This window comes from Lontra canadensis, unplaced genomic scaffold (assembly GCF_010015895.1).
Source record: "Lontra canadensis isolate GAN:19392208 unplaced genomic scaffold, GSC_riverotter_1.0 scaffold8, whole genome shotgun sequence".
Classification (NCBI taxonomy): Eukaryota; Metazoa; Chordata; class Mammalia; order Carnivora; family Mustelidae; genus Lontra; species Lontra canadensis.
In genome coordinates, this window is record NW_022631002.1 from 2,017,811 (window position 1) to 2,044,939 (window position 27,129).

The 27,129-nt window shown below is 57.6% G+C and overlaps 1 protein-coding gene across 3 annotated transcripts in view; it reads left to right on the forward strand.

Moving 5' to 3' along the window:
* Window positions 1-2,051: 2,051 nt before the first annotated feature.
* Window positions 2,052-27,129, forward strand: part of FBXO31 (F-box protein 31) — a 36,106-nt gene continuing 11,028 nt past the window's right edge. The window contains exons 1-4 of one of the 3 annotated variants that reach the window (XM_032853797.1): window positions 2,052-2,439; window positions 13,954-14,025; window positions 17,205-17,291; window positions 23,028-23,104. In XM_032853797.1, the coding sequence (XP_032709688.1) occupies window positions 2,091-2,439; window positions 13,954-14,025; window positions 17,205-17,291; window positions 23,028-23,104 (585 nt within the window). In that variant the 5' untranslated portion in view covers window positions 2,052-2,090. The remainder of the gene's footprint in view (window positions 2,440-13,953; window positions 14,026-17,204; window positions 17,292-23,027; window positions 23,105-27,129) is intronic. The other 2 variants (XM_032853798.1, XM_032853799.1) reach the window with 2 other exon arrangements.

Sequence of the window (27,129 nt, forward strand, 5' to 3'; positions counted from 1 at the left end):
GGTTTGGTTTTTTTTTGGTTTTGTTTTGTTTTTACTCAGCATTTAGTAAACACTCCTTGACGGCTTGGTGTGTGTTAGCATATCTATCACGTGACAATGGAGACATCTAGGGAGATTGGTATAAAAGGCAGCAAGTGTTTATAATAAAATAATGTGAAAAAGAGAACATCCTTCCTAGGAAATGCCATCTGGGGACAAGGAGGAGGAGGGATGGCTTCCTAGTGGCACAGGGTCAGGAGATGGGTCTTCCTGGTAGAGGAGATGTGACTTGGCTGACGACCTTGAATTATCAGATGGCTTCCCTGGAAAGATGGGTGTGGGGTTAGGCCTGGACGGCAGACTGGGCAATGATGTGTGACGTGATAAGGAGTCAGTGGGGCCATTAAATACCTTTCAATAGGTAACTGCCACAAGGAGTCTGCTTTTGGGTCTGTGTTACTACCGGCAAGAGCGCTGTGAAGCCAGTGGGGAGGCAGGACTGAAAAGCGGGCTAGGTGCAGAGAGGTCAGGTAGGTGTTGGCTTTCAATTGTGTGGACCCAAGCAAGTCAAGATTTATCTAAGACCTACTGTTTTGTCATTTTTTTAAAGATTTTATTTATTTATTTGACAGACAAAGATCACAAGTAGGCAGAGAGGCAGGCAGAGAGAGAGAGGAGGAAGCAGGCTCCCCGCAGAGCAGGGAGACCCATGTGGGGCTCGGTCCCAAGACCTTGGGATCATGACGTGAGCCGAAGGCAGAGGCTTTATCACCACTGAGCCACCCAGGCGCCCCAGTTTTGTATTTTTCTTAGAAGATGTGCTTCCCTGATTACTGGATTTCCTCCCCACCTTGAGATCTCCCTACGGAGGCGGTCCTGCCTACTGAGGAATTTGTGGGAACCGGCAAGGTCATTAATTTTCTTATTAGCAAGACCGCCACCCTTGCCCAGAAAACACTGGGCGCTGGCTGGGCATTCTAGGCCTCCCTTTAGACTCGGGCAGTCCCTCCAGGCTTCAGGGCTGTGTCCCTCAGGCTTCAGGGCTGTGCTGGAAAGCGGTTCCTGTAACCACACCCACCGCCGGGGCCTGACTGTCAGGAAACAAGTAATAACCACAGGTTCTTGTTGCTGTGAGCTATTTAAGGCAAGCCGCGGTCACGAGACGCCTGTACACAGTCTCTCCAGTTGGGCCGCACCTTCTGGAACACATGTGCCCTGGGTCGCAGTAAGCAAGGTCACCAGGGCCACCCAAGACCGCTGGCGACGAGGCCAGAGCGGGTGTCTTGGTCCACCAGCCCGATTTCCCGCTCATTACAGCGCGGGTGGAAGCGAGGGCACGTCTGGTCGCAGAGGAAAGGAGTCCGACGGGCAGACTTCGACGGGCAGACTTCGGGCTTCTCTCCGGCTTCTCTCCGGCTTCGCGAGGTCCGGAGTGCTGGACAAGCCCGCCCCGCTGCCCTGGACAGGCCCCGGCGCCACCCTGCGTGGAGTCCTCGCGGCCGCGGTGCTAGCGCTCTCGGGACATCCTCAGGAGGGGTGCCGGGGGTCGGGGGCGAACCTCCAGGGGGTCCTCGGGGGCATTCTGGGGGGTCCTGGGGGAACTCGGTGGGGTCCTCAGGCCGTCCTGGGGGTGTTATGGGGGGAGAACGTCCGGTGGGATCCTCGGGCCGTCGTGGGGGGGCTCTCGGAGGACAACCTCGGGGCTCCTCGGGCCGTCCTCGCGGCGTGGGTCACGCCGGCCGGGCCCACGGCGCCGCGACCCCGGAGCGCAGCGGGGAGGCGTCGGCCGGTGTTGCAGGCGAGGCTGTGGTCGGTCGCGCACGTCGCCGGTCGGGAGGGGGCTGCTGTCGTGCGAGCTGGAGCCGCTGAGGGTGACTCTTCCCCGACCCGCGTCCAGGCGCGGGACCCCGGCCCGACTCGAAGGCGTCAGGCGGCGGCTGGACCGCAGGGAGCGGGTGGGCCCCGCCCGCGGCGGTGGGCGTGGCAGACGGGGCGCGGGGGCGTGGCCAAGGCTCGTGGGCGGGCCCGGCTCGCCCCTCCCCGCTCCCGGAGGCGGGGCTCCGCTCCCCGGCGGCGCGTGCGCACAGGCGGCGGCCGTCCCTCGCGCCGGCATGGCGGTGTGCGCTCGGCTCTGCGGTGTGGGCCCGTCGCGGGGGTGTCGGCGCCGCCAGCAGCGCCGGGGCCCGGCCGAGACCGCGGCGGCCGACAGCGAGCCGGACACGGACCCCGAGGAGGAGCGCATCGAGGCGGGCGCGGCGGCCGTGGCGGGGGCGCCGGGCGGTCGGGGCGCGGGCCCGCAGCCGCCCCCGCGCTGCTCGCTGCTGGAGCTGCCGCCCGAGCTGCTGGTGGAGATCTTCGCGTCGCTGCCGGGCACCGACCTGCCCAGCCTGGCCCAGGTCTGCACCAAGTTCCGGCGCATCCTGCACACCGACACCATCTGGAGGCGGCGCTGCCGGGAGGGTGAGCGCGCCGGCCGGGGGACCCGAGGGAGGGGCGCCCACGACCGGGGGCGCGGGGAGGGTCCCGGACGGCCGCAGCGGGGGCTCCGGCCCCCCCTCCACGGCGCTGGGGCGCGGGGTACGGGGGAGGCGGAGTCCCCGCTGCGCCGCGGAGCCCCGCTCGGGGGCGGGGGGCTCCGAGGGGACGGGGTCGTCCCCAGCTGTGGAGACCTCACGGCGACTCGGTGGCCGCCCCGGAGCTGGGACTGCGTGGAGGCCGGCCGCGGGCTGACGCGCGTGGACGCCGCCGCCGGTCCCCGGGCCTCGGGGGTCGGCGCTGAGGAGGGCGGGGGGGTGCGGCCGGCGGCTGCGGGCGGCGGGCCCGGGAGTGCGGGGGCCTGCGGAGGGGCAGGGGCTGGGTCCCCGCGGGGTGCGGCAGGTCCGGGAGGAAAGGGTTGCGTCGCCGGCCTTCGGGGCTCCCTGCGTGTGCGCGCCGGTGGGCGCCGGCGTCCCTGCGGCCCCGCGCCGGGTGCGGAGTAGAGGTGCTCCGAGACCGCCGCCGTCGGGGAGATCCGCTCGGGAAGCGCACGCGTGGGGTCCGCGCGTTTCTCCGCGCGCCGGTCGTCGCCGTCAACTGCCCCGGGACCGCCGGGGCGCAGAGAGCTCGGGGGCTCCGCGGCGTCCCTCTGCCCCGGAGCGGCGCCCGCGGGCGTCCGAGCGCGCAGCTTCTCCGTCGCCGGCGGCTGTGCGGGCGGCTCTGTGCGGTCCCGCGGGGACGCCGGGGACCGGCTCCTCCCTGCGCTTCCTCCGAGAGCCCGGGCCGCTGCGGTGGGAGCTGCCCGGCGGTTGGAATGTGCGTCCGCAGGCGGTGCACGAGCGGCCTGTCCGCCCTGAGGCCCCCCAGCGAGGGGGTGGCCGTCCTGTCCCCGCGGCCCGGCGCAGTGCTCAGGCGTCGGGTTTGCTCCGCAGGCCGCGCTCGGCGCCTGTGCTTTGAGATGCTGGACACGCTTCGCCTTCTTCCCAGGGGTTTTTGGGAAGTGCTGCTTCTGTAGGGCCGCTTGGGTGAAAGAAGATGGACACGTGAAGCGCTCGCCCCCTTATTTTGAGACTTCCTGGCTGTTTTATTGCATCTTCTGATTCCTTATTTGTGTGTTGTTAATGCGTCTTGTTCAGGGTCTTTTTGTGTTAGAAATTAGTAAGACGGGCTGCCTGGGTGGCTCAGGTCGCTCGGGGTCCTGGCATCAAGTACCGCATGGGGCTCTCTGCTGGGCAGGGAACCTGCTTCCCCCACTCTCTCTGCCTACTTGTGATTTCTGTCAAATAAATAAATAAAATCTTAAAAAAATTTGTAAGACTTCTCTGAAGGTGAGCAGTATTAACCTTTTGTCATGTACGTGGCACGTGCATTTCTTTGGACATTTCTCTGTGAACTCTACCTTTCCCTTTGCTTTGTTGTCCGCTGTCGTCTGCTTTCTGTACACTTCTAAGACCCAGATCCGTCGCAGGCGGTCGTTGTGCTTTGAGGAGTTTCTGGGTGGGTCAGCCAGACCTGGGTGCTGGTGTCTGGCTGACCTGGGTGCTGGTGTCTGGTGGGTTTGTCTCCAGGGAGCTGGAACACAACTAGCTTAACTGTAGGACCAGAGACTCAACGGAGACATTTGTGTAATCAAGGCTTGAAGGTGTGGTAGGGGTTAAACTCACTGGCTGGGGCACCTGGGTGGCTCAGTGGGTTAAGGCTCAGGTCATGATCCCAGAGTCCTGGGATCGAGCCCCACATCGGGCTCCCTGCTTAGCAGGGAGCCTGCTCCCCCCCCCCACCTGCCTCTCTGCCTGCTTGTGATCTCTGTCAAATAAATAAGTAAATGAAATTTCAAAAAAAAAAAAAAACCCACAACAAAACTCACTGGGGTTGGATTTCAGGCTGAATTCTCAGTGGCTAATGGGAGCGTAGGAAGCCCTGATGAAGATGTAGAAGAGTTGGGGGACAGATTCAGGACTGCAGTCCTTACCTGTTGGGGCACTTCTCAGTCCCATTTTCCTGGGGTAGGAGTCACTGTGACGTTAGAAGCAAGGCATCCTGTCCACCAGGGTGGCCAGGCATGCTAGGAAAATTTCCGTTTCGAGAAATTTAAAAAAAGGGAAGAAAGACAAAAATGATGAAACAGGCGTATTTGTAGTCACCCCCAGAAAATGTTCATTCTTTCATTATATTTGTCTTTGATTCCTTTACGTTTTTAAATTTTTAACGCTTTTAGGTTTTTTATGTTTCTAAAGACTTTATTTAAATGAGAGCAAGCACTTGTGAGAGCAAGCTCAAGCAGAGGTGGGGGTAGAGGGAGGAGCAGACTGCCTTTGAGCCGGGACCGAGATCATGACCTGAGCCAAAGTCAGACGCTTCACTGACTGAGCACTCCAGGCGCCCCTCTCTACCTTCTCATCAGCCCTGCCCTTCTGAGAAGCAGCCAGTGTCTGTGGGTTTAATTTAATCATGTGTGCATATGCCTGTGTACGTCCCCAAATACAACATTTTGTGATGTGTGATTTTTAGAAATAAATCATGCTGTAAGTCTTGTGCATCTGCTTTTTTTCTTTGTGAACTTGTGTTTTTAAGTTCTTCCCATGTGAATGCATGTAAGTCTGGTTCAGTCTTTTTAAATGCAATGTGGTGGTTCGTCATTGGAAGGGACCACACTTTTCCCTGCCCTTATTTTTATTTATGTGTTTGTTGTACCCAGCGAACAGTGAGCAGTGTCCCTGTCTGTTGGATGGGGGTAGTGGACATGCGGAAGCACGGCGGCCAGAGAGGAGGCGTGAGCCCTGCAGTTTGACTAGGTACTGCCGAGGTACTGCGGCTGGGAAGCTTACCCTCCTGACACGAGAGCATGACCAGATGAGTCACGAAAGGTGACACACACACGTTTGGCATGTACGGTCTCATCACCAAGCAGCTGTCATCTCTAGTCCAGCTGCCCGAAGTGACCCCATTTAATCCAGTAACTGCCAAAATCTCTTTACTCTGAATGACCCATCTTTAATTATTTCAGTTCGAATGTGTTCAATGACTAGGGAGGGGGCACATTTAAAAAATATTTCTGGCAGTTTGGATTTTTCTTATTTGCTTATCCTTATTTTTTGTCCACTTTCTACCCTATTTTTATTTGTTTGTTTGTTTTTCTTACTAATTTGTTGGTTTTCTTCCACCTGGATACATTTCTGTTTAATATTTCAGGACATATCCTTAAAAGTCTATAGTGATATGCTGGTTAACCTCATTTCAGATGACTTTCGTGAAAGTTACAGTTGTTTTTTTTTTTAAAGATTTATTTATTTATTTGACAGACGGAGATCACAAGCAGGCACAGAGGCAGGCAGAGAGAGAGGAGGAAGCAGGTTCCCCGCTGAGCAGAGAGCCCGATGTGGGACTCGATCCCAGGACCCCGAGATCATGATCTGAGCTGAAGGCAGAGGCTTAACCCACTGAGCCACCCAGGCGCCCCAGAAAGTTATAGTGTTAATCAGACTTAGTGTTTTGAGCTTAAGTAATGATTTTCGTCAGAAAGTCATGAAGCTGGTCGCTAGGTCTTCGGCGTCACTAGTTTGTTCTGGTAGCTCCAGCTTCCAGCTTATCTGTGTCAGAAAGTGGATGGCCGGCTGTCCCCTCTGGTATTCACAGATGTCTCATGGGGTTGGCCTCATTATTGTATGAGAACCGTCAATATGGGACAGGTCTGGTCTTAGTTCTCTTAACTCCCCTACTTCATCTTTCCTGATCTAGACTTTTGGTTAAGGTGAGTTGATATGGCCAAAGCCCCAGGTCCATTTAGGTAAAAACCAAAGCCCTCCCAGCCTTGGTGGGCAGGAGGCCGGATCTCAGGCTGGTTGAGGGGTGAGTTGGCTCCTTACTTGTCCTGGAGTGGAGCCTCTGGGTCTGGTCCAACCCTGATGGGTATAATGGTGGCTCCATTTTTTAGTTTGTTGGGAGGATGAGTGAGACTAATTAGTGAATTTGCATGTTTACGTGCTTGCTTTCTGTCTTGTTATAATTAGATTTCCCAGGACAGAAAATAAGCCACAAAAATGGGAAGTGGGAAAGAGAATAGCACGTACCTGTGTTTTACTACTTTGAAGAATTTGGGGCCATGATTGACTTTCAGGGTGCAGACAATGTGTGTGTGTTTAAGGGCCTTTCCTAAAACGACAGGATGAGTTTAGAGGGTGGGGGGTAGAGCTAGAAACTTAAAACCAGGTAGCTATATTTATGATGTTTGGTGAGAAGCTCACAATTTCCAGTGCCCTAGCAATGAATCAGTTATTTTTGTAGGACTTTGGCCTATCCTGTCTGTTGCATACCGGAGCTGTTGGGTTAAATGTTTTCTAGTGGCATTTCTCTAGGGAGGTGAAAGGTTGCTACTGAGCAGCCAAGTCTGCCAAGTCTGCGTTCCTGATTTTGGGGCAAGCACCGGAGGACTAGGTGATACTTATCTCCTTACAGGAACCAACCCAAACTGAGCCCAGCCCCTAGGGCAGGCCCAGGCCAGGGTGAGGGTAAACACTTTTTTGATGCATCACTCCTTTGGCTGTGGGCCGCCTGCAGTTACTTGCCTGTGGGGCTATAAATAAGTCATCATTTCTCAGACTTCTGAGGGTAGAAGCCAAGTGCGTTATTTTATTTTGCCTTTGACCCTGACAAGGCTTTTCTGCGTTACTACCTCACATTTACTTGGTGAATTTTGAAGTCTACATTCAGACTGTAGTTCTAAATCAGAGTATTCAAACAGTAACAAAAGAAAATTAAGAAATAAAGGAAATGCTCATATGTGTATATTCTCCTTCCATACTGAGCTTTAAATATTCAGACGCAAGGATTTTATATTATTCAGCTCAGTACCTGTCGATGTCTGGTTTTGAATTTATAATATATAACACTACATATTATATTATATAATATTGTATATTATAATACATAATATATAATATATAACTTGGTCATTTCTGCCCTTGATGGTAAGTTTTTTTTATATAGAATATTTGTATATAATGTTTTGATTTGTTGTAAAGTGGGATTAAATTCCATCATAATTAGGAATAATTCTTTTCCAAAAAAAAAGATTAATCTTTTTCTAATAATGTATGGCTTTTATGACAGAAATGGGGAATTAAAAACCAGTATTTAATTCTGTTTTTGCAAACAAAAGAAAATGTTTCTATTCTATATGATATGCTGAGGCAAAAAAATAAAAAATGTGGCTTTTGTTAAATACGACTGAAATTGGAGGGTTGTTTTGGGAAGAGGTAAACTGGGCAAGTTGTGCATTTTAAGTTTGGCTTTAGGGATTTCTGTGATTCCTCTAAAGCGTGCCCTTGCTCAGCCCGCTGGTTTTGGCGGTGGGGAGGGCGGGTTGGCAGGTGGATGAACATACTGTCTGGGCAGCAGGGACACGGGTCTTAACCACGGGGAGGGGAAACCAGCCCGCCTGTAGCAGGATCTCAGAACTGGAGGGGGAAGCCTTTATCTTTCTCTTCTGCTTTGCCCTTTGGAAGGACTACAGTTCTCTGTACTTAAGCATGCTGAATCTGTTGTTCTGGTTTATAGAGAAACCCCTTCCTTTCCCTTAGCAAAGCAGGAAAGGGTGAAGGGCAGTGGTGCCTCACGGGGGGCATTTTTCAGACTTCCCTTATGTCAGCCCTAAAAAAGTAAGCTAGAAAGTGCACCTGGTACGCAGAGAGCATCAAGTAAAGATCCCCCCCGCCCCCCGCTCCCGGCCATATTCAATCGGACAGACAGTGGTGCTTTGCCAAGAAGAATGGATTGGTTGTTAGAGGTCCAGGCGCGGCCATTGTCACTGTTTTCCTGTGCTTGTAAGAGGATTACGTAATGCGCTGAGGCTCTGGGTTTGTCTTTCTGGCTGGAAAGGGCATGTGAAGACAAGGGTGTTTTTGGGACTTTGCAGAGAACAAGTGTCCTCTCGAAAACGAAGGCCCTTTCCGGAGACGGGCAGGGTTTGGAACACATGAGTCAGCACCCTTTGCCCGCGATACCGTCGGTGTCCACCCGGTGGCGATAGAGAGGCTGCTACACCCCACCCGGCCAGGCCGGTGGCGTTTTAGTGGAGGAGCAGGGAAGTCGGAAACACCAGACCACGTCCAGGGGGAGATGATGGCGGAGTCAGGCTCACAGGCTTCTCTCCTGGTCTCATACATGGGCATTGGGTCAGTGGGTGTGCAGGGTGGGTGTCTCAGGGTGACAGAGGGGCCTCAGTAGGCATGGGTCTCCCCTGGCCAGCAGGTGCTTGTCATGGGAGCTGGACTGCGGTCAGCGTCGTCTCGCTGCGGGAGTGTGGCTCCTCACGGTGTCCGTTGGCACAGGGACTGTTTATCTTTGCGCGGCCCGGACTCGGTGAGAACGAGTCACGCTGATCTCAGAGGCGGTTTCAGCCATCCTGGGGAACTGTTTGTTCTGCCTCCCAAGTGTTCCCGGTGTTTATCTGCAGACACCTGTGGGCCGTGTCCAGATTCTGAGTTTTAGTCTTGCCTCCTAAGATGAGGTGGCTGCAGAGTGTTTTCCAGATCTCCTACATTATTAAAAAAAAAAAAAAGTCATCCAGTTACGGTAGTAGCTAAGTAGAGCGGTTGAACTCTGTGGGTGGACGGGCGTCCTGGGGTGCTGGCACCCACAGCTGTGCTGGAAGCCTGGGCCTGGTTGCCAGACCCCTCCGTCCTGCCTGGTGGAGGGCCCCTCTGCCACCAGCCCCCACCCCTGCCTTTGACTTCTTTTTCATCCTCAGAAGTAAAAGTGTGAGTCATATTTTACTAAGGAGCATAATTCTCCCCTAGTTTAGTGCAAACAGAATTTTACTTAGAGCACAGCAGGTGGGAAGGAGGCCTCTGGCGCACACCGCAGCCCTCCTCCCTGGCTCCGTCCTGCTTGCCCGCCACCATGTCTGGCTCACCGTCTCCGTTCCTCCTGCCTCGGACTTACCCAGTGGGGCAGCGGCCTCCTTGGACCCCCGCACCCCCACATTTCCTGGTATATCGCTGCCTGCGTTGCAGCCTCTGTCCATACCTGGAGCCTTCTCATGGACCCCCGCCTCTGCCACCCGGCCCCCCGCAGTGCTGGGGGAGAACCTCCCCTTCCGGATGGATCTTGTCTGCCCACAGGCTCGCCGCAGGTTGTGTCCTAGTGCCGCGCCCGTCCGGCGTGGCGGGGCGCCCCCTTCAGTGGCGGTGACCGGGAGAATGGGACTAGGTCCCCGCCGTGGCAGCCGCCCGGTACGACACAGGGCCCCGAGGAGCAGCGTTCACTCTGTCAGTCACATTCTGCTCCACACGTGCGCACATCCCAGCCCCGCTGCCTCGGCTGCTGCGTCCCTGCATCTCCACCTTCTCCGGGGAAGGAGCCTCGGGGAGCAGAGCCGGATCTGATGGGTTCACCCGCAGCGGGGAGGGAGGGAGAGAAAACCTCTAGCCCACTCCCACCCGCAGACACGTGGGAGTCGCGCATGTTCAGGAACGCACCGTGGGGCTGGGAGTTTCTGCTCCGGCCCGTGGGACAGGAGAGAGAGGAGGGCGCTTGGCAGCCCTGGGCGGTGAGGTCACATGAGGCTGCCGCGTATGTGTTGACCCAACTCTGCCAAAGGACTACGCTGTTCCTCCCTCCTGGCAAAACGTTTTTCAGATAGCTCTTCGGAAATTTTCCGATTGGAATATTCGAAGTGGCAATTTAATTTTTTGTTACGGTAACACGTACACGAGCAAAGCGGCCGTTCAGACCGTTAGCACAGGGCTCTGATGGTCCGCCGTGCGGTAGGTTCACCTGGACCCCCGCCCGCCTGCCTCGCTCGCTGGTCTTGCACACCTCGGCTCCGTCCCCTCACACACCTGCTCCCCTGCCCCCTCCCGCAGCTGCCGTCCCGGCTGTCTCGGGGAGTCTGATTGTCCAGGTGCCCCATACCCTTGTTTTTCCCTGAGCACGATGTCCCCAAGGTTCATGCCTACTGCAGTGGATGACAGAGTTTACTGCCTTTTTTAGGCCGAGTAACAGTCCACCGGGAGGATGGACCACGGGGTGTGGTTGGCTCAGCTGCCCGCAGACGCTCAGGTTGCTTCCATCTCCTGGATGTTGTGAGGTCCTGCTGCGAGCCGGGGCGTAGCCGTATCTGAGCCCCTGCTCTCAGTTCTTGGGGGCTGTATCCAGAAGCAGAATGATAGCTGGATCCCTGTTTCTGCAAAGCATGGCCATTTCATTTTGTAAATTCCCCCAAGTCTGGCTGACCCATGCTCCTCCCTTCCCAGCTTTTTGTTTTGTTTTGTTTTTGCTATCTTTGGAGTAAATATTTCCAGAAAAGAATTGCTTAAGCTCCTTTATATAACAGATTAGCAAGGACTTTTTTTTTTTTTTAAGTTTTTATTTATGTAATCTCTGCGCCCAGGACCATGAAGCTGAGGAGGCATGCTCCACTGAGTGAGCCGGCCGGACAGCCCCGTCAGGGGAACTTTTTGAACCGATAGCCTGGAGCACCAAATCCAGCGTTGGATTGAGAAGTGCCTGTAGGCGGCACGGTGGCATGCCCGCTTGCTGTCCGCGGGGACAGGACCTGTGTCAAAGGGCAAAGTTCACACTTGTTGTTTTTCTGGAAGGATACACGGTGCTGGTGAGTATACGGGCCTTCCAGCTATTTTAAGGACCGGCTCCCTCAATGACTTACGGGAACGTGGATAGAACAATCAGAGGATGTGGTGTTGTTCTGAGTCCCTCTTTAAAAACAAAAAAGGTTTTCCCATCAGGTGGAAAATAGCAGACAATTCTTGTAGGAACAGTTGGGTCAGAGTCACATTTGTGGATTTAGTCTGACTTTTTGGGAACATTAAGAAGAACCCACCAAGGACTGCTCTGTCTGTTAGCACCACGCCCTAGTTTTGCTTTCCTTCTGGTTGTTGGAGGTGTTTGTGGTTCCCTTATCTGCTTGTGCAGCTTTAGTTCCTGTGCCATATGAGCAATACCATTTCTTGACACATGTGCAGAAATTTATTTTTATTTTTTTTCTTTATTTGAGAGAGAGAGAGAGCAGGATCGGGGGAGCAGCAAAGGGAGGGGGAGAAGCAGGCTCCTCCCTGACCAGAGAGTCCCATGCCGGGCTCCATGCTGGGACCCTGGGATCATGGCCTGAGCCAAAGGCACACGCTTCACCAGGCGTCCCGTGTGCAGAAATTTATGATGAGGCGGCAGTCCTGGGTACAGCCCTCACCGCCATTCAGAAGCATCGTTCCTGTCAGGTTGGAGTGTGAGTTGGAGTCTGATTCAGAAATCGTAAGCCAGGTCACCAGTCTTCACTGCCTGGGCCCAGAGACGCACCCAAGCACCAGGAGCCTCACAAGGGCCTGGCTGTGGGCCTCGGGTGCCGTCCGCCACGGGAGCACACCCAGGTGCATTGTCAGGGCTCTGACCCATATCTGACCGTTGGCACCGAGAGTCTCGGTGTCTTGCCCGCAGCACTACACACATGACAGGAGAAGACCCCTGCCCCTGCAGCCACCCGCTTCGTCACTGAGGCAGGAGGAGACCCGTCGTGTCTGTTCCCGGCAGCACCGGCGGCCCCTGGAACCGGGAAAGGGAGCTGTCCGTTCAGAACCCCCGGGAAGCAAACCGGGCGGGCGCTGGTCTTGTTACGCAGTAGCAGGTTTGAAGTGCATTGTTTGCACAGGAGAAAGCGAGTGGCTGTGGGGAGCCCACATGGTGGCCCTGCCCACGTTTTCCGGGGGAGCCACCTGGCCGCCACGGGCAGCACGGAGCCAGCGGCAGGCGGTGGAGAGAGCAGACGGAGAGCAGAGTGCTTCTCAGTGAGAGTGGGGTAGACCGGCTCTTCCGGTGCGCTCTGCTGACCAGGGTGAGAGTGGCCCGTTCAGCCGGTCCACGGGGAGAGCAAGGCTTGGGACAAGCTGTGGTGTCTCATGCTGGGGAGCCCCTTGGACGGGGGTGTTGCTGTGTCCCTGCCCCAGGTGCACGGACGGCGTATTCCTCTGCGGTCCCTACGCTTGCCTCGTCCTGCGGGAGGGAGTGCGCGCTCTTGACAGCAGAATGAAACGCTTCGTATCTTTTTGCCTCATGGTGAGCAGGGCCGTGATTTACATAATAGGAGTCTTCAGCTTCACATCTCCCTACCTCATGACGAGGTAGGGAAAAGCGCGGCTCCCTGGGAGGCCTGTGGGGAGAGACTTTGCCGAGTAGCTCCCTCGCCCCAAATACCTTCTCCCCTCTGTGCCTCTGGAGCTTTGCCTCCAGTACTGCTGCACTCCGTCAGTGCGTAGATGTGTTCAGGCTGGTATCATCCATGTAGCCACCGTCGGGAGTGACATGAGGGGACGGCCCTCGGCCACTACTAGCCGCGCTGCGTGAATCCACGGTTCAGACGGACCCCTGAGCTTCCCGCCTTGCCCAGCCTTGGCGGCCCTTCCTGGGATGGGAGGTGGCTGTGCGCGAGGCCCCGGCTGGGCCCCTGCCCCCCGGATGAGCACCAAGTCCTGGTGGGGAGTGTGTGAGGGCTTGGGCAGCGGGGGCGTTGAGCACGCTTCCCGCCCCCGCTCTGCTCACCCCTGAGCGGCATCCCATCCGGGCTTTGCTCTGGGTCCCGCACGACAAGCTCTGCTGCTTTGCGCAGTCCCGGGCCTCTCTGTGCGTGTGTTCTCCTCGCTGGCGTGGACGAGACGGTGGCAGTGCTCAGGCCTGCCATCCAGGTCGGTTACAGTGGTGCCTGGCCCGCGCAGAGGCTGGTGGTACCAGGCGGGCTGGTCGCTGTCAGCGCTTGGCCCCCTGGCAGTTCTGGATTCATGGTGATGAGCTCCGTGTGGTGCTTTCCTTGCAAACCCTCGCTGGGACCCGACCCAAAGGAGCCGAGGTCTCAGCTGGGAAGCTGAGGTGGGTGACTTGGGAAAGTGGGGTGGGGTAGGGCCCGGGAGGAGGAAGCAGGAAGGCGCCGTCAGCTAGGTGAGGCCTGGGAGGCGGGGAGGGCATCCAGGGTCTCCGTTCTCTCTGGTTGAGGTCGGGGGCTGGTGCCGAAGGGATGTGGTGCAGCCTCCTCCTTCAGGCCTTCATCCGGCATCTCGCCCAGGTCTCCCCTCACAGGCCCGCGGCTTTGTGTAATAGAGCCAGTGGCAAGGGGAGCCGCAGTGCAGGTTTGGGGGCCTGCGTGGGACCCTGACACCAAGGACGATCTCATTGCCACGGCAGCGTGCTGTTTGCAGACCCCCGAGTCTGTGCCATACGCTTCATGAGCTGGGGATTGTGTGATTTGGGGTTTGTGCATTTAGGCTTCTGGAGGTTCTCGGGATAGTGTGGATTGTTGCTTTGTCCAGTGTGGTCTAAACACAGGATGAGGGCCTCGCTGGTGAGTGTGGGTGCAGCGGTGAGGGACGGACTCCGCCTTGGAAGACAGGGCCAAGGCTTCGGCATGCACCTTCCCTCCCCGCCCTCAGCCTGTCTGTCTCTCTGTGGCCTCGTGACTTCTGGCCTGTGATCTCCAGCACATGTTTCTTGTTGCAGAGTATGGCGTTTGCGAGAACCTGCGGAAGCTGGACATCACGGGCGTGTCTTGTAGAGACGTCTATGCCAAGCGTAAGTGAACCTCTTGCCCGCCACAGCCCCCTTCGTTCCAGAGGCAGACGTAGAGTGAGCACCCGCGACAGGAGTGCGGAGAATGTGACCCACAGCCCGCAGTGGCCTCCCGGACTACGGCGCTGGGAGCAGCAGCCCTCCTACGAGGGCTCTTTCCTCCCATCTCCGGGGGTGTGTCGTCCTTATTTTCAGCCCGTCACATACAGTGGTGTCTCCTGTTAGGTGTGAGAAACTGGCTGCACTGGGGACAAGCCTGGGGAGCTCCAGAGGTTCCTTTTCCTCGATCCTGGGCCCGCAGTCCGAGGGGCACGTGGACAGCAGCTTCACTGGGAAGTGTGGCCGCTTCCGCAGGCTTCCTCGGCCGCCTGGCTGCAGCCCCCCGTCAGGCTCCGCCTTCTGGGGCTCCATCTACCAGGCAACCTCCCAGCCCCACGTTGAGCACTCCAGTCCCCATTTCCTGTTCTCTGCTCGCTGGCTTTTCAGTCACCAGGGACACGCCCCGAGGGCTCCGACTCCCCCCAGCCCCACATGTCTTTCCTCAGTGCCCCTTAGCGTGAGGCTGTGAAGATCTGTTCACACAGACACTGCCCAGGAGCTGTGGCCCGGCACCGACCCGCAGGGAGCAGTGGTGGGTTCACCCCTGGGCGGCGGTCTCATGCGGTCTTAGCTGCCCGGGGCTGGGGATCAAAGGACAGAGTAAGAGATGATGGGGACGATCTTTGGTTAGAGTTGACTGTTCACTGCTCCTAAAAGGACCTTAAGGGGACGCCGGGGGGGCTCAGTCAGTCAAACGTCCGCCTTTGGCTCAGGTCATGATCCTGGGGTCCTGGGATGGAGCCCGGCATTGGGCTCCCTGCTCAGTGGGGAGTCTGCTTCTCCCTCCGTTCATGCTTGCTCTCTCTAAATAAAATCTTTAAAGAAATAAAAAGGACCTTCAAGTTTCATTTTAAAACAGCCTTGGTAGATTTGGGTTTTCACATCTTTGGAAATGTATCCATTGAAAGCAGAGCAGGTGCTGCCCCTTCCCAGATGCCTCACCGGGGGCGGCGGCCGTGGTCTGACTCAGGACTGAGACGGAAGCGGGTCTTTGAGAGCCGCCGCAGTGCTGGCAGCCCCCCAGGATCTGGGGCACGCCAGTCGCTGCCTCTCTCCATGTCCCTGTTCTTAGTGGGTCTGTCACTCAGGCTCGCCCTGAGATGTCCCTCCTTCATGTGGCTGTGGGGGAACACGGCGTTTCCACGTAGGGCTGGCTCTGTGGGGGACGCGGGCCGTGCTCCCTCCTTGGATGTGGCCGGTTTTGCCCCGTCCGAGGCTTCCCTCCACACCATGATCCATGGCAGCTTGGGGCTGTGCGGTGGTTGGTGTTCTGAGGGGACTCGCCCACATTGGGGAGCACGCCTGTCAGCAGGCTGGAGGTTCTTCATGGACCTTCCTCAGGGGAGCTGGTCCGCTCACGACTTGCAGAGCTCGGGGGGGCTCTGCTGTGCCGTCTGACCCACCACCTGCCTTTGGGAGCCCTCTGCCCGGCCACGCCCAGCACCCCGCTTTTCCCTGCCCTCCTGAGGCCTGGGCTTCATCCTTACCCCAGCCGCCACGCCCAGCTTGCAGTTGCCTCCTGAGCCCTGTCCTTGGGCTTGTTCCCCAGTGCAAGGCTGGCAGCTCGGGACCTGCCAGCTCCTCCCCTGTGCTTGCTCAGACTTGCTTCCTTCTCTTGCCTCTGTTCCACGTTCCACCAACCCAGGAAGACACGTCTCTGGGGACACGGGTCTAGGGGGCCCTAGTGGTTATGTGTCCTGATAGCCTGAGCCCTTCCTGTCTTTTCATCTCTGCAGCCAGGCCGGTGCTGCTCTGCGTCCTGCAAAGCCCAGAGTCCAGAGGCAGAAAGCCAGTTCTGCGCCTGCCTCCCGCCCTCCATGCCATGGGCGCCCTCATGGCCTTGGCTCTAGCCTTGGTTCCTCCACGGTTGCCCAGAGCTCAGCTCTTAAATCCGGCCGGAGCGTGGAGCTGGGGGGACTTGATGTGGCTGTCAGCCTTGGTGTTGGAGCAGGACCCGGTTCTGCCCACAACAGTCTCTGTATGCGCACATGAAACTGCTGTCCCGGCTTTCCTGGATGGTCAGCTGGCTTCAGGGTTTTATGACCGGACCTGAGGTCGTTAGGTTTGGGATATCGGGTTGGGTTGGATGTTGGACGATATCACCGGAAAGGCACTTGAAGGCAGAGTTCTCTGCAGGAGCTTAGGAGTTACCGTTCCAAACAGCACCTGGACGAAGGCGGGTACGGACACAGATGTGGGGGCAGATGTGGGAATAAGGCCCCCACGAGCTCAGCTCGGTTATGCTGTCTTATGGAGCACAGGTGGGCAGTGGCCGTGAGCAGCAAGTGGTATGGCCGGGTGTAAGCTGGGGCCGGGGGAGGGACGGCACCAGGGCGAGGGGAGCAAGCTCGCCTGCACGTCTGGATGGCTGGGGGGGACACGGACAGGCGCAGGACTACATCTGGAGATTTCTTTTCATTGCTGAATCTTGACCCCTTAAAAATGGTTTCAAGATCCAGGGAATGATGACCTTTTCCAGTGTCTGGAAGTGTTGAATCTGCCCTGGTCAGAGCCAGCTTCAGTTTTCATGCTCATGCGAGAACTGTGTTCTTGTGAGTCTGCTCTGAACGCCTTATCAAGGAGAAAATTGCTTAGCCTCTGGAACGGGTGGTGGAAGAAAATCAAGGTTGGTTCCTGGCATAGACGGGCTCAGGAGGGAGGGGGCCGGAGTTAGGAGGCCGCAAACATCACCCTTAGAGATAAAACAAACGCAGAGTAGTCAAGGGGAAACGTCAGGTGTGCACCAGCCGAGGGAGAGATCGGAGTCAGATACAGGGTTCCCTAAATGGTCCCCCAAACATCCCCTAGCCACAGCCTTGGCTTCCCACCTCCGTGTGCTCCCTTGATCTGTGGTGGCTGAGAGAGGGTGGTCCCGGGCTTGCCCACCTTCGTGAGTTTCTGGTGTGGCTCCACTGGTTAAAGGAAGACAGGTCACCCCTGGCAAACACTTGCACCCTGAGGTTCTGGGGGCTGAGTGTGCAATGGGAGATGTCCTTCGTCAGTGAGGGAGGGTGTCGAGTCACGGAAACAGACCGTCCTGGAAGCAGAGCCATCTTTACCCTTTCCCTGCTGTGTCTGTTCAGGTATAAACCCTCGCGTGAAGTCGGGACGTTTCATGAAAATTCTTCCCGATTACGAGCACATGGAATACAGAGATGTTTACACCTGCCGTACGTACCTGCTGCTGGCTTTGGCTTTGTGGGCGAGCACGGCCGAGAAGCTGCGTGGAGAGGGGCCTCTAACTCCGGGCACGAGGACTGCTTGGGTGTTTAAAAGCGAGCTGCCCTCCTTGGCTTCTGCTGTTTTCTTACCCTTGCTGTTTTCTGTGGCTTGGCCACAGCTGAGGCCACACCTGAGCCGTGGCTCTGGGTCGGCTGCACACGTGGGCCGGGACTCCGCGGCAGCTTTGGGGTTCTTGGGTAGTACTAGAAAGACCACTCTGTTGGTGCACATTTTAGTATTTATTGTTTATGGGGCTGAGAGGACAGGGTAGAAGCCTTAAAACACTTGTGCTCCAAGATTAAGTGTATGCGGTTTGCTTCTGGATTTCGTTAGTCACGTAATAGCGTATGTGAATTAAAAACACTGGGCAGAAGTGAGCAGAAGCACTTGATTATTTAGAACCTGATTCCCCTCTCCATGGGTGTTCCTTGAGTCTGGAACTTTCCCTGAGCCGTACCCCACACATGTCCACGCTCTTAGGTTGAGCTGAGGCGGAAAGTGAGTATCTGTTGTCACGAAGACATCGCACATCCCTGCTTGTGCTGAAAGGGGTTGTTATGTTCCTGGAAGCACCCGGCCCATTCCCTCATTCCTCCCACCCCTCTGAACCCTCCACGTGTGTTGCCTGCCTGGAGCAGACCCGCTTCTCAGTCTCGTAGACACACAATTTCTATCAAAACCTGTGGGAGCAGAGGAAACCGAGTTGCGCGCGAGATCGCTCCTCACCCCTGTCCGACAGTGGACATGGGACACGCAGCCGAGGTGTGTTTGCTGGTCCTGTGGAGACCATCCCGCTGCCAGGGCCCTGGTTAGCCTGCTTTGGGGGCGCAAGGATGGGGCACAGCTCCTGACCACGCCCACCTTGCTCGCTTCATCAGGCCCAGAGCTGAACGGGGTGGAGACGGGTGACCAGAGGCCTCGTCGGGAGCGTGTCTGAGCGGCGTGAGGAGCTGGCTGGGCTCTCGGGGGCCGGGCGGCTCGGGGCTGGGGCCAGGAGGCACGAATCGTGTCCTTGCTGAGTGCTCTGGGAGGTCGCCTCCAGCGTGTTCCGTCCTGCGTTGACCCACCCTCCCGGTTAGCACCAGTGAGCACAGGTGCCTCATCCAGCCCAGCCTTCCAGAACTGTCTGCGCTGCCTGGCGTGTGAGGCCCTCAGGGCCTGGCACCGTTGTCTCCTGTGCCCACTTGCCCTGTTCCTGGAGCTTTTGAGAACCCGTGTGCCCTGGTCCCCTGGTCCCCTGGTCTCTGCTGACCAGGGAGGCTCGGCAGCCTCAAGCAGACGACACCGTCCGGGGAGAGGCAGGCCGGCCCGTCCAGAGTGAAACTCCGACGAGCTGTGTGGCCCGCGGGAGCCTCGGCTGCTCACTTCTGCGTACTTTGTCCGGCCGCAGGTCGTTGGCTGACAGTTCTGGCCCGTCCGTGTCTTTGAGGGCGCGGGCAGCATCTCGCAGGGAGCGCGTTGTGCCCACGGCACAGCGAACATGTGTCCTCGTGCGTGAACTGAGAGTGGCTGTCTGTGACCACGGGGCTCTGGGTTTCGCGGTTCCCGTCTGGAGCTCTGGCCGTGCCCCAGGTAGCTCTGGGGGTTGGTGGAACATCCGAGGCCACGTTTAGTGCTCGGGTGCAGGTGCCAGGCTGTTAGGCTGCACTGGGAGAGTCTGACCGGAAGGCTAGTCCAGAGTCCAGTGGGCCGGGGTGGGGAGCAGGAACGCACCAGGGGTGTGTGGAAGGGGGAGACCCCTGGGAAGTCTGGAAACAGGAAGGTGCCTGTGGGGGGGCAGGGGCCCCGGCAGGAAGTGCAGCTGGGAGACGGAGCCCACCTGCCCATCACCTGGCTGAAGCCTGGAGCCCGTGGGGTCATCCTCCTGCTCACGCTCTGGATGTTGATTCTGGTCCTGCAGCTTGACGCGGTTCCTGTGTCAGTCCTGTGGGCTTTTCCGCGGGCTTTTCCACCGACGGTGTCACGTCGGCTGCAGACGGCGAAGGACTTACTTCTTTGTTTCCAGTCTGGATGCCGGTTACTGCTTTTTCTGACCGGTTGCTCAGGCCAGGACCTCCAGCACGGTGTGGGCTACAAGGGGCGACAGAGGGCATCCCTGCCTTGTTCCGACCTCAGGGCAAGCTCTTGGCTTTTCCCCGCTGAGTGTGGCGTTAGCGGCGGGTTTCTCACCTGTGGCCTTGTTCCATGGAGGCACAGCCCTTCTCGACCCAGTTTGTGGAGCGTTTCTGTCCTAAGTAGGTACTGGAGTTTTTCAGACGCTCTGCCTGCGTCTGTCGAGGACGTACGATTTCTGTTCTTGATTTTGTTAAGGTGCTGTCACCGCTTGGATGTCTGGATGTTGGACCATTTTTTAATCCCAGGATAAACCCCATCTGATGAATGTCAGTGACCCTTGTAACGGACTCCTGAGTGGGATCTGCTTGTGTTTTGTTGCGGATTTTTGTATCCACGTTTATCAGGAGATGGGCCTGCAGGTCTCTGGCCTTGTGGCCTCCTAGCTTTGGTACGAGGGTCCTTCTGGCCTGATGAGCTTGGACACGCCTCCTGCTCTGATTTTGTTTGTCTCTATGATGATCTTGTGGACCAGAGTGACGTGCGGGAGCACCCGTCACCCAGAAGCCCGGCTCCCCAGCCTCAGACGTGGTGGTTCAGGCACGAGTGAGGGCCGTGCCGGCGGGGGGCTGGCTGTCTGCGTGCAGGCCACGGGGGAAGAGAGCCAGCTCCCTGCCCACGCCGCGCCGAGGACAGCGGGATCTTTTGGGTTTGGTGTTGTCTCCTGTGCCGGGAGTTTCCCGCTTGCCTACTGCAGCGGCCTTTGCGCTGGCAGGGGAGAGTTCACTGGCACTGACTAGGACGGGCTGCCTTTCTGCCGGCGCTTGAGCAGGGAGGTCCCTGAGCCAGCTCAGATGGTTCCCCCTTTTTGGGGACCCGAGGGCAGTGTCTTAGAGCTGGGAAGGTTTTTCTGAATATGGCCACACTGACCTCGGGGACCCGTGGTTGGAACAGCCTGCCAGCTGCCTTGTTTGGAAGAAACACGAATTACTCCGAAAGGCCTGCGTCCTGCCTTCTGGGGTGGAGCAGCGGCGTTTCCGCTGTTGTCACGGGTAGTGGGATTTTCCTGTGTTCAGGCTGTCTCTGCCCATGAACTGAAGTTCTGTAGCGTCCTAAAGCCCATGACAGTAAAGTACCTGAAGGGCCTAACACAGTCGCCTCCACATCTCGGGTCTCCTGCCCAGTCTCTGTAATTGGACCCCCTGGTCAGCGGCTGTTTGGAGACCTTGCAGGGAGGGCTCTGTGAGCTGGGGTCTTCCTCTGGGTCTGGGGAGCGCCTTGCGCCAGCACATCTCAGCCAGCCGCCCCCCACCCCCACTCCCTACAGCCTCATGCAGGGCCAGGCAGAGGGTCCAGGGGAGCGTGAGGGAAAGTGCATGGACACGTGCACTCTCCTCGCCTCATTCTGGGTTGGCTTTCCCAGCAGGGCTCGGGCATTAGACGGTAACTCAACGCGGCCCCCCTGCCGGTGTGGACACCCAGTGTTTGTGTGACTCAGGTGGACACTGTCAGTCTGGAGGCACCCTGGGCTCTTGCTGGACCCTGTCCTGGGTGGTTGTAGTGTGTCAAGTGTCTGCCCAAAACACAGACCTTACACCTGCACGAGGAAACGGCTTGTCCGCTAGGGGTCAGCTTAGAGGTCCTGCTTGCAGCCCTGGGGGCGGTGCTGGGCTCCCGCTCTCCCTCAGACCATCTTGAGGGTGGTCCCAGGCTGAGCGAGTCGGTGTCATTGCATCCGCGGGAGCCACGAGGGGCACGGTGATTTTTCTAACACGTGTAGAGCTCATATGTCCAGAGAGGGCTGCCACGCCAAGCAGACACGTGGGGGGCAGCGTGTTTATTTCAACGAGCCGTAGCTTCTAAAGCAAAACAGGGAACTCTTAGAATTGCCAAGAGTCTCGCATGTTCTTCGAGCCGTCCAGGGGCTCTGAGATCGTAGACTGGTTTGGAAAAGAACCAGACTGTTGCTGGCAGTCAGACTGAGGGTGGGGGGGAGGGGAGACAGGAGGGGAGACAGGAGGGGATGGTCACGCTGAATGGGCCCATGTATCGTACTCACCAGTATTTCATCATGAAAGATTTAAAAATCTACAAGAAGGAAATGTGGACGGGATCACAGAGCAAACACCCACTTAACATCACCAGATCCTACAAGCCTCAGCAACACGTCATATCACACAGCTGTCAGTCTGCCATCTCTCCATCATTCCAACTTATTTTTTTGAAACATTTTTAAGTAAGTGCCAGATACTATCACATTTTACCCCGAATCCCTCAAGTGTACATGTCACCGTGGGGTTCGTTATCTCCTGAGCTCCTGATTGTTTATTAAACACAGAACCTATCAGGGTATGACCGTAAGGTAACCAGACTGAATTTCCTGTGTCTCTTTTAAACCCACTCAGAAGATGGCACACAGGATGGATGGCAGGTGTCTGGGAGACAGTACATGCTTGTTTAGGAACTTGTGTTCCTAGGCCGACACCTCGGGTCTCGGTGGTGGCCGGCCCCCTGCCCGCGTACTTCAGAGGCCTGGGCTGCTCCTGGCCTCACTTTCCTAGTCCTTCTACCCCAGACTAAGGTGGAGGAGACCTGATAGCCACCATCCCGTCTCCGTCTCTGTGTCCCACTTGGCCCTGCTGGCCGGGGCCCCCTCCCCTCAGAGTGGAGTGATCGCGTAGCTTCAGCGCTCCAGCCCGTCCCTGCTCCCCTCTGTGCTCGCCAGGGTTCGCCCGACAAACAGAACCAGTTTTCTTGGATGAATCTCTCATAAGGAATCGGGTCCTGCGGTTAATACAGGCTGAGGAGTCCCAAGACCTGCTGTCATTAAGCTGAAGACCCAGAAGAGCCAGGGGCGTAGTTGGGGTCTGAAGGCTGGCAGGCTCGACAGCTTGGAAGAACCCACGATTCCGTTTCAGGTCCTAAGTTAGAAAAGACTGATGTCCCAGCTCACACAGACAGGCAGTCGCTGCCTGTGGAAAAGCCTTATCTTTCCGGGCTGTCAACTGATTGGACGAGGCCCACCACACAGGGAGGGTAATCAGCTTTACTGCGTGCACTGGCTTAAATGCTAATCTTACCTGGAAACACCCTCACAGGTACACCCGGATGTGTGACTGGATGTGTCATCATGGGTCGTGGTGACACTGTTGCCAGGACAGGGCTGTCGGGCTTGTGTGGCCAGCAGAGCAAGCCGTTCACTCTAGTGATGATTTTTAGTCCGATTGCTCGAGACACACACCTCATGGGCAGATGCCAGGGTCCCAGCATTAGAAAAACCTCGTCCTGGCCATGCTGAGGAAAGCGGTGTCCCCGTCTCTGACCCCTCACTGATGGGAGGCTCACCACTTCACAACGGTGCCCACTCTGTCTTTTAAGGCCGCGCCATTGGTGCTGGTCACGTAGAGCCCGGGTTTCAGAGGGCCCCGTTGCCTGTTTTATTGTGGTCTTGAAAGACATTTTCCTTCTTACGCGTCTTGAGAGACTTTTTGAACGATCTGCTGAAATCCACGTTTATGTCCAAGGCTCTGTCCCCAGCCATCACGAGTACTTGTCTGCATTGCCCGCCGTGTCACTGTGCAGTGCAGCCCGGCCGGCCCCAGCGTCAAGACCTGCTCTCTCTCTCCCTGTAGTGCTCCATCGGTACCGACACATTCTGGGATTGTGGCAGCCGGACATCGGGCCCTACGGAGGACTGCTGAACGTGGTGGTAAGTCCGAGAGCGAGAGCGTGCTGCGTGGGCCTTCGCACGCCTTTCCCAGAGGGGCAAGCCCGCCGTCGCCTGCGGCACGATCGTCAGGGGGCCCGAGGCTGTTCTGTGATTGGTTCTCAGCCTTCTCGCTGCGTCCCTGGACTGTGTGGAGCTGCGAGGGTGTTTTCCCTCCTGTACCCTGCCTCCTGGACATCTGGGGCCCTTGCGCTCACGCCCTTGGGGCCCTCTGGGTTTGGGGTGTGCACTAGTTTGTTGTAAATGAGGAGCCCCAGGAGCCTCAGACACTTACCCTCAGGCCCTTGGGGCCACATGGAGTCATCGCAGCGGCTCTGTCACTGAGCACTGGGGCGCACCCCAGCTGTGACTCACTGAGCGCCCCTTCTATCATTCCGCTAACACGTGGGAGCGCTTGTCCTGGGAGGAAGACACAGTTCGGTGGCTGGGGGCGCGCCGGGCTGTCGGGTCACAGTGAGTCACTCAGCAGCCACGGCGGCCTCACGACCAGGCTGGGCCTCAGAGCGACGTCCGAAAGTGGGGCTGTGAGGCCCCGGTTTGAAATCTTTTCTCACCCACCGTAGTAGTACTGGGGTCAGGCCAGTGTCCTTGATGGGTCGGGGCACCAACGGTAGACAACTTTTTGGGGAAATGTGGTTTCCACCATCTGAGGGCATCTCCTGCAGATGCCTTACCACCCACTGTCTTAGCTTCCCCAGCGGTCGCCGTACCAGTGACCACAAACTGGGTGGCATAAAAGACAGAAATGTGTTCTGTCGCTCTTCTGGAAGCCCAACGTCCTCAGTCAGTGTGTCCGATGTTTTCACTGTGCCTAGCGTCCTCCATGTGCCCGATGTCCCAGTCAGTATTCCTAACGTCCTCTGTCAGTGTGCCCGACGTTCTCAGTGTGCCCAGCGTCCTCCGTGTGCCCGACGTCCTCAGTCTTTGTGCCCCACATCCCCTGTCCGTGTGCTCCACGTCCTCCCATCAGTACTCCCGATGTTCATTGTCCGCGTGCCCAATATCCTCAGTCTGTGTGCCTGACGTCCTCCATCAGTGTTCCTGGGCTGAGACCAAGGTGTTTCCGGGTCACCATGCTCAGTCCAAAGACTCCAGAAAAGGATCCTTCCGCCTCTTCCAGCTACAGGGCCTCGGTGGCCCTTGGCTGTGGTCGTATCCTGTACCTCTGTCTCCGTCCTCACATGGCCTTTCCCCTTCCATGTGTCTCAGACCTCTGTCCGCCTCCCTCTCACAGGGCTCTAAGTGATGGATGGCATTCAGGGCCCGACTAGATGAGCCAGAAACCTCTGAAGATCCTCAACGTCATGTTTCTTATTTATTTATTTATTTATTTATTTATTGTTATTTATTTATTTATTGGACAGACAGAGACACAAGTAGGCAGAGAGGCAGGCAGAGAGAGGGGGAAGCAGGCTCCCCACGGAGCAGAGAGCCCGATGCAGGACTCGATCCCAGGACCCTGGGATCATGACCCAAGCCGAAGGCAGAGGCTTTAACCCACTGAGCCACCCAGGGGCCCCTAACGTCAGGTCTCTTAATCCTTTCTTCGAGGTGTAAGGTGATGACGTTTGCAGGTTCTGGGGATTAGGACAGGGACTTTCTTGGGAGCCGTTACTTAGTGGTCAAGATTACAGGGAGGAAATGGGGCCTTACTGGGGAGAGATGTGGCCAACAGTACCCATCCTAGAGATCATGTTCACTAGCCAGCAGTAGGACTCTGTTTTGGGCTCCTCCTGGTTTCACGTGAAGTACAAGTCCCACTTCTCTCCATCGCCTGCGAAACACACACAGCCCGAGTCTAATCACGGGGACCTCTTCACACAGACAGACCCCGAAGGTCAGGCCCCAGAGGCTCTACCCTCTGCCTTCTGAATATCAGGCTCACCAAAGGCCAGGAGGGCTGCTGAGCTAAGAGCCGTGGTCCTGGTAACCATCCCCCGTGTGGGGAGAAAGGGGGCCGGGGCCCACAGACGAGGACCAGAGGGGGCAGCCTGCCCAGTGGGAGTGGAGGTTGCCTTAGAAGCAGGCGTCCGTCCTTCCAGCAGCCTGACTGATGTCCCATGAGGGGCCCTCCCTGCCCGGCTCTGCTGGGAGCACAGTGTTTCTGGTTTCAGCTGCCATGTCTTCCTGACTTGGCTGTCTGCTGCTTCCCCGGCCCCTGTGCACCTGCCCTTCTCCCTGCGGTGGTCAACATTGTTGTTAACGAGTTATGAGCTGGATGATTCCCGTCCCTCAGATGGGGTTGGTCTGGTCAGGCAGACCAGGTGTTCAGGAGGACCACTGGGTCTCTTAGGGATGTAGCTCTGTGTCTAAGGTCCCAGTGCTGGGGTCCCCCTGCCCTGCCCTGGGAGTTCCCTGAGGACTCCTGCCCTGGCTTCTCGGAGCAGGGTGGTCTAGCACGCTACCCAGCTGGCACTGGGCTCGGTGAGTGGTTGGAACCCGGGTCCCTTGGCAGATCCTTGGGCTCTGTCTCTGCATAGCTCCTTCCTTTCTGGGACTTTGATCCCCACACTCCAGCCCTGCCAGCCCCCAGAGCTCTGGTCTCTCGTTGCTTAGGTTGGAGCACTGCCCGGTTCTGCCTGGCCTCTGAGCCCTGGGGTCTGGAAGGTGCCTCTGGCAGGAATCCAGGGGGAGGCGGGGATCACCTCTTTCATTCTCTGGGATCACAGCCCTGCGTGGCCTGTTGTCCGGGGTCGCCTTGGGGTTCACGGCGGTCCCTGTTACTCCACTGTGGTCAGGATGTAAGTCTGGCTTATTTTTTCTTTTTTTTTTGGTGACCTTTGTTTTCTTTATTGTGTCTTCTTGAATGTATCAAAGTTCTGTAAAGTCCACGATCTCCGTTTCAGTTCATAGTTTGCTCTTACCCTCCGGGTTTTCAGGCGTGGCGGTGGGGCTGCTGGTGCGCTCGCACACATGGCTGTGGACGCTGCTGCCCCCGGAGGGTGCCCGGCCTCTGGCCTGCGGTCCCAGCCAGCAGTGCGCCTGGCCCCGACCAGGTGTGGTGAGGGCCAGTGTCGTTCCTGGTGGCCCCTCCACAGCATGTCCCCGGAGGGCTGGGCGCCTGCCGCTCTCCAGGGCCTGCGTTTCCGCTCCTGGGGAAGGGATCCTGCCTCTCCGTCCTGGCGGGTTGGTCTCTTGGCAGACGCTCTCTGCTTGGCTTCTGCACCTCCCGCCCCTCACAGGTTGGGACCCAGAGCTGTAGACACTGTGGGGCCCTCTTCCTTGGGATCCTGCCCGAGAGCCCTGGCCTCTGTGGCGGCCTGGGGGTTCAGCACCCTGTAGTCGGGGACCTGGGGCATAGGGGTGGGAGGCCTCGCCCCCTTGGGCTCACCTCAAGCCTGTCCCTTGTTTTCAGGCTCTCGGTTCTTGTCGCGGGGCCGCCGAGCGTGCCCCCTGGTGTCTTCGGGAGCGTTTAGGCTGCGGCGTGGGCGGCCCTCACAGCCGGTGGCAGCACGCGGGGCATCTGGTGTAAGGCCCTGGGTTCTAGGCCGGAGCAGGTCCTGCCATCGTCTCATGTGTAGATTCTGCCCAGTCGCTTGCCAGCTGTGTTTTGAAAGGTAGATGCTCCTTGTTGGTGCTTTACGGGCACCTGGACCGTAGGCACTTTGCCGGATCTCTCTGGTGCGGCCATCCTCACTCCAGCGGCCTGCCGGGTGCTGTCTGCACAGAAGCCCTGGGACGCGGTGTCCGGGAGCCTGGCCCCATGTCGCTGCAGCCGAAGGCCCGCTGGGAGTGAAGCCTGGTGCCCCGTGGGGGGCGCTGGCGTTCTGGTCTTGCTTCCCCTCTGGGCGCTTGACCCTCTGCAGGCCGGAGGCCCTAGTCCGCAGGACCGGCCACGAGTGTGTCTCACAAACGGCACGTTGGGGCCTCGGTGTGGGCCTTTCCCAGGTTGCCTCGCGTAGGTGCCCGGGGTCCCTGGGAGCTCAGACACTCTGTCTTGTGCTCACCAGGTGTGGTTTTGGACGGGGATAAATACTGCTTCGTGTTCCTTATGATTCGGCGGAAAC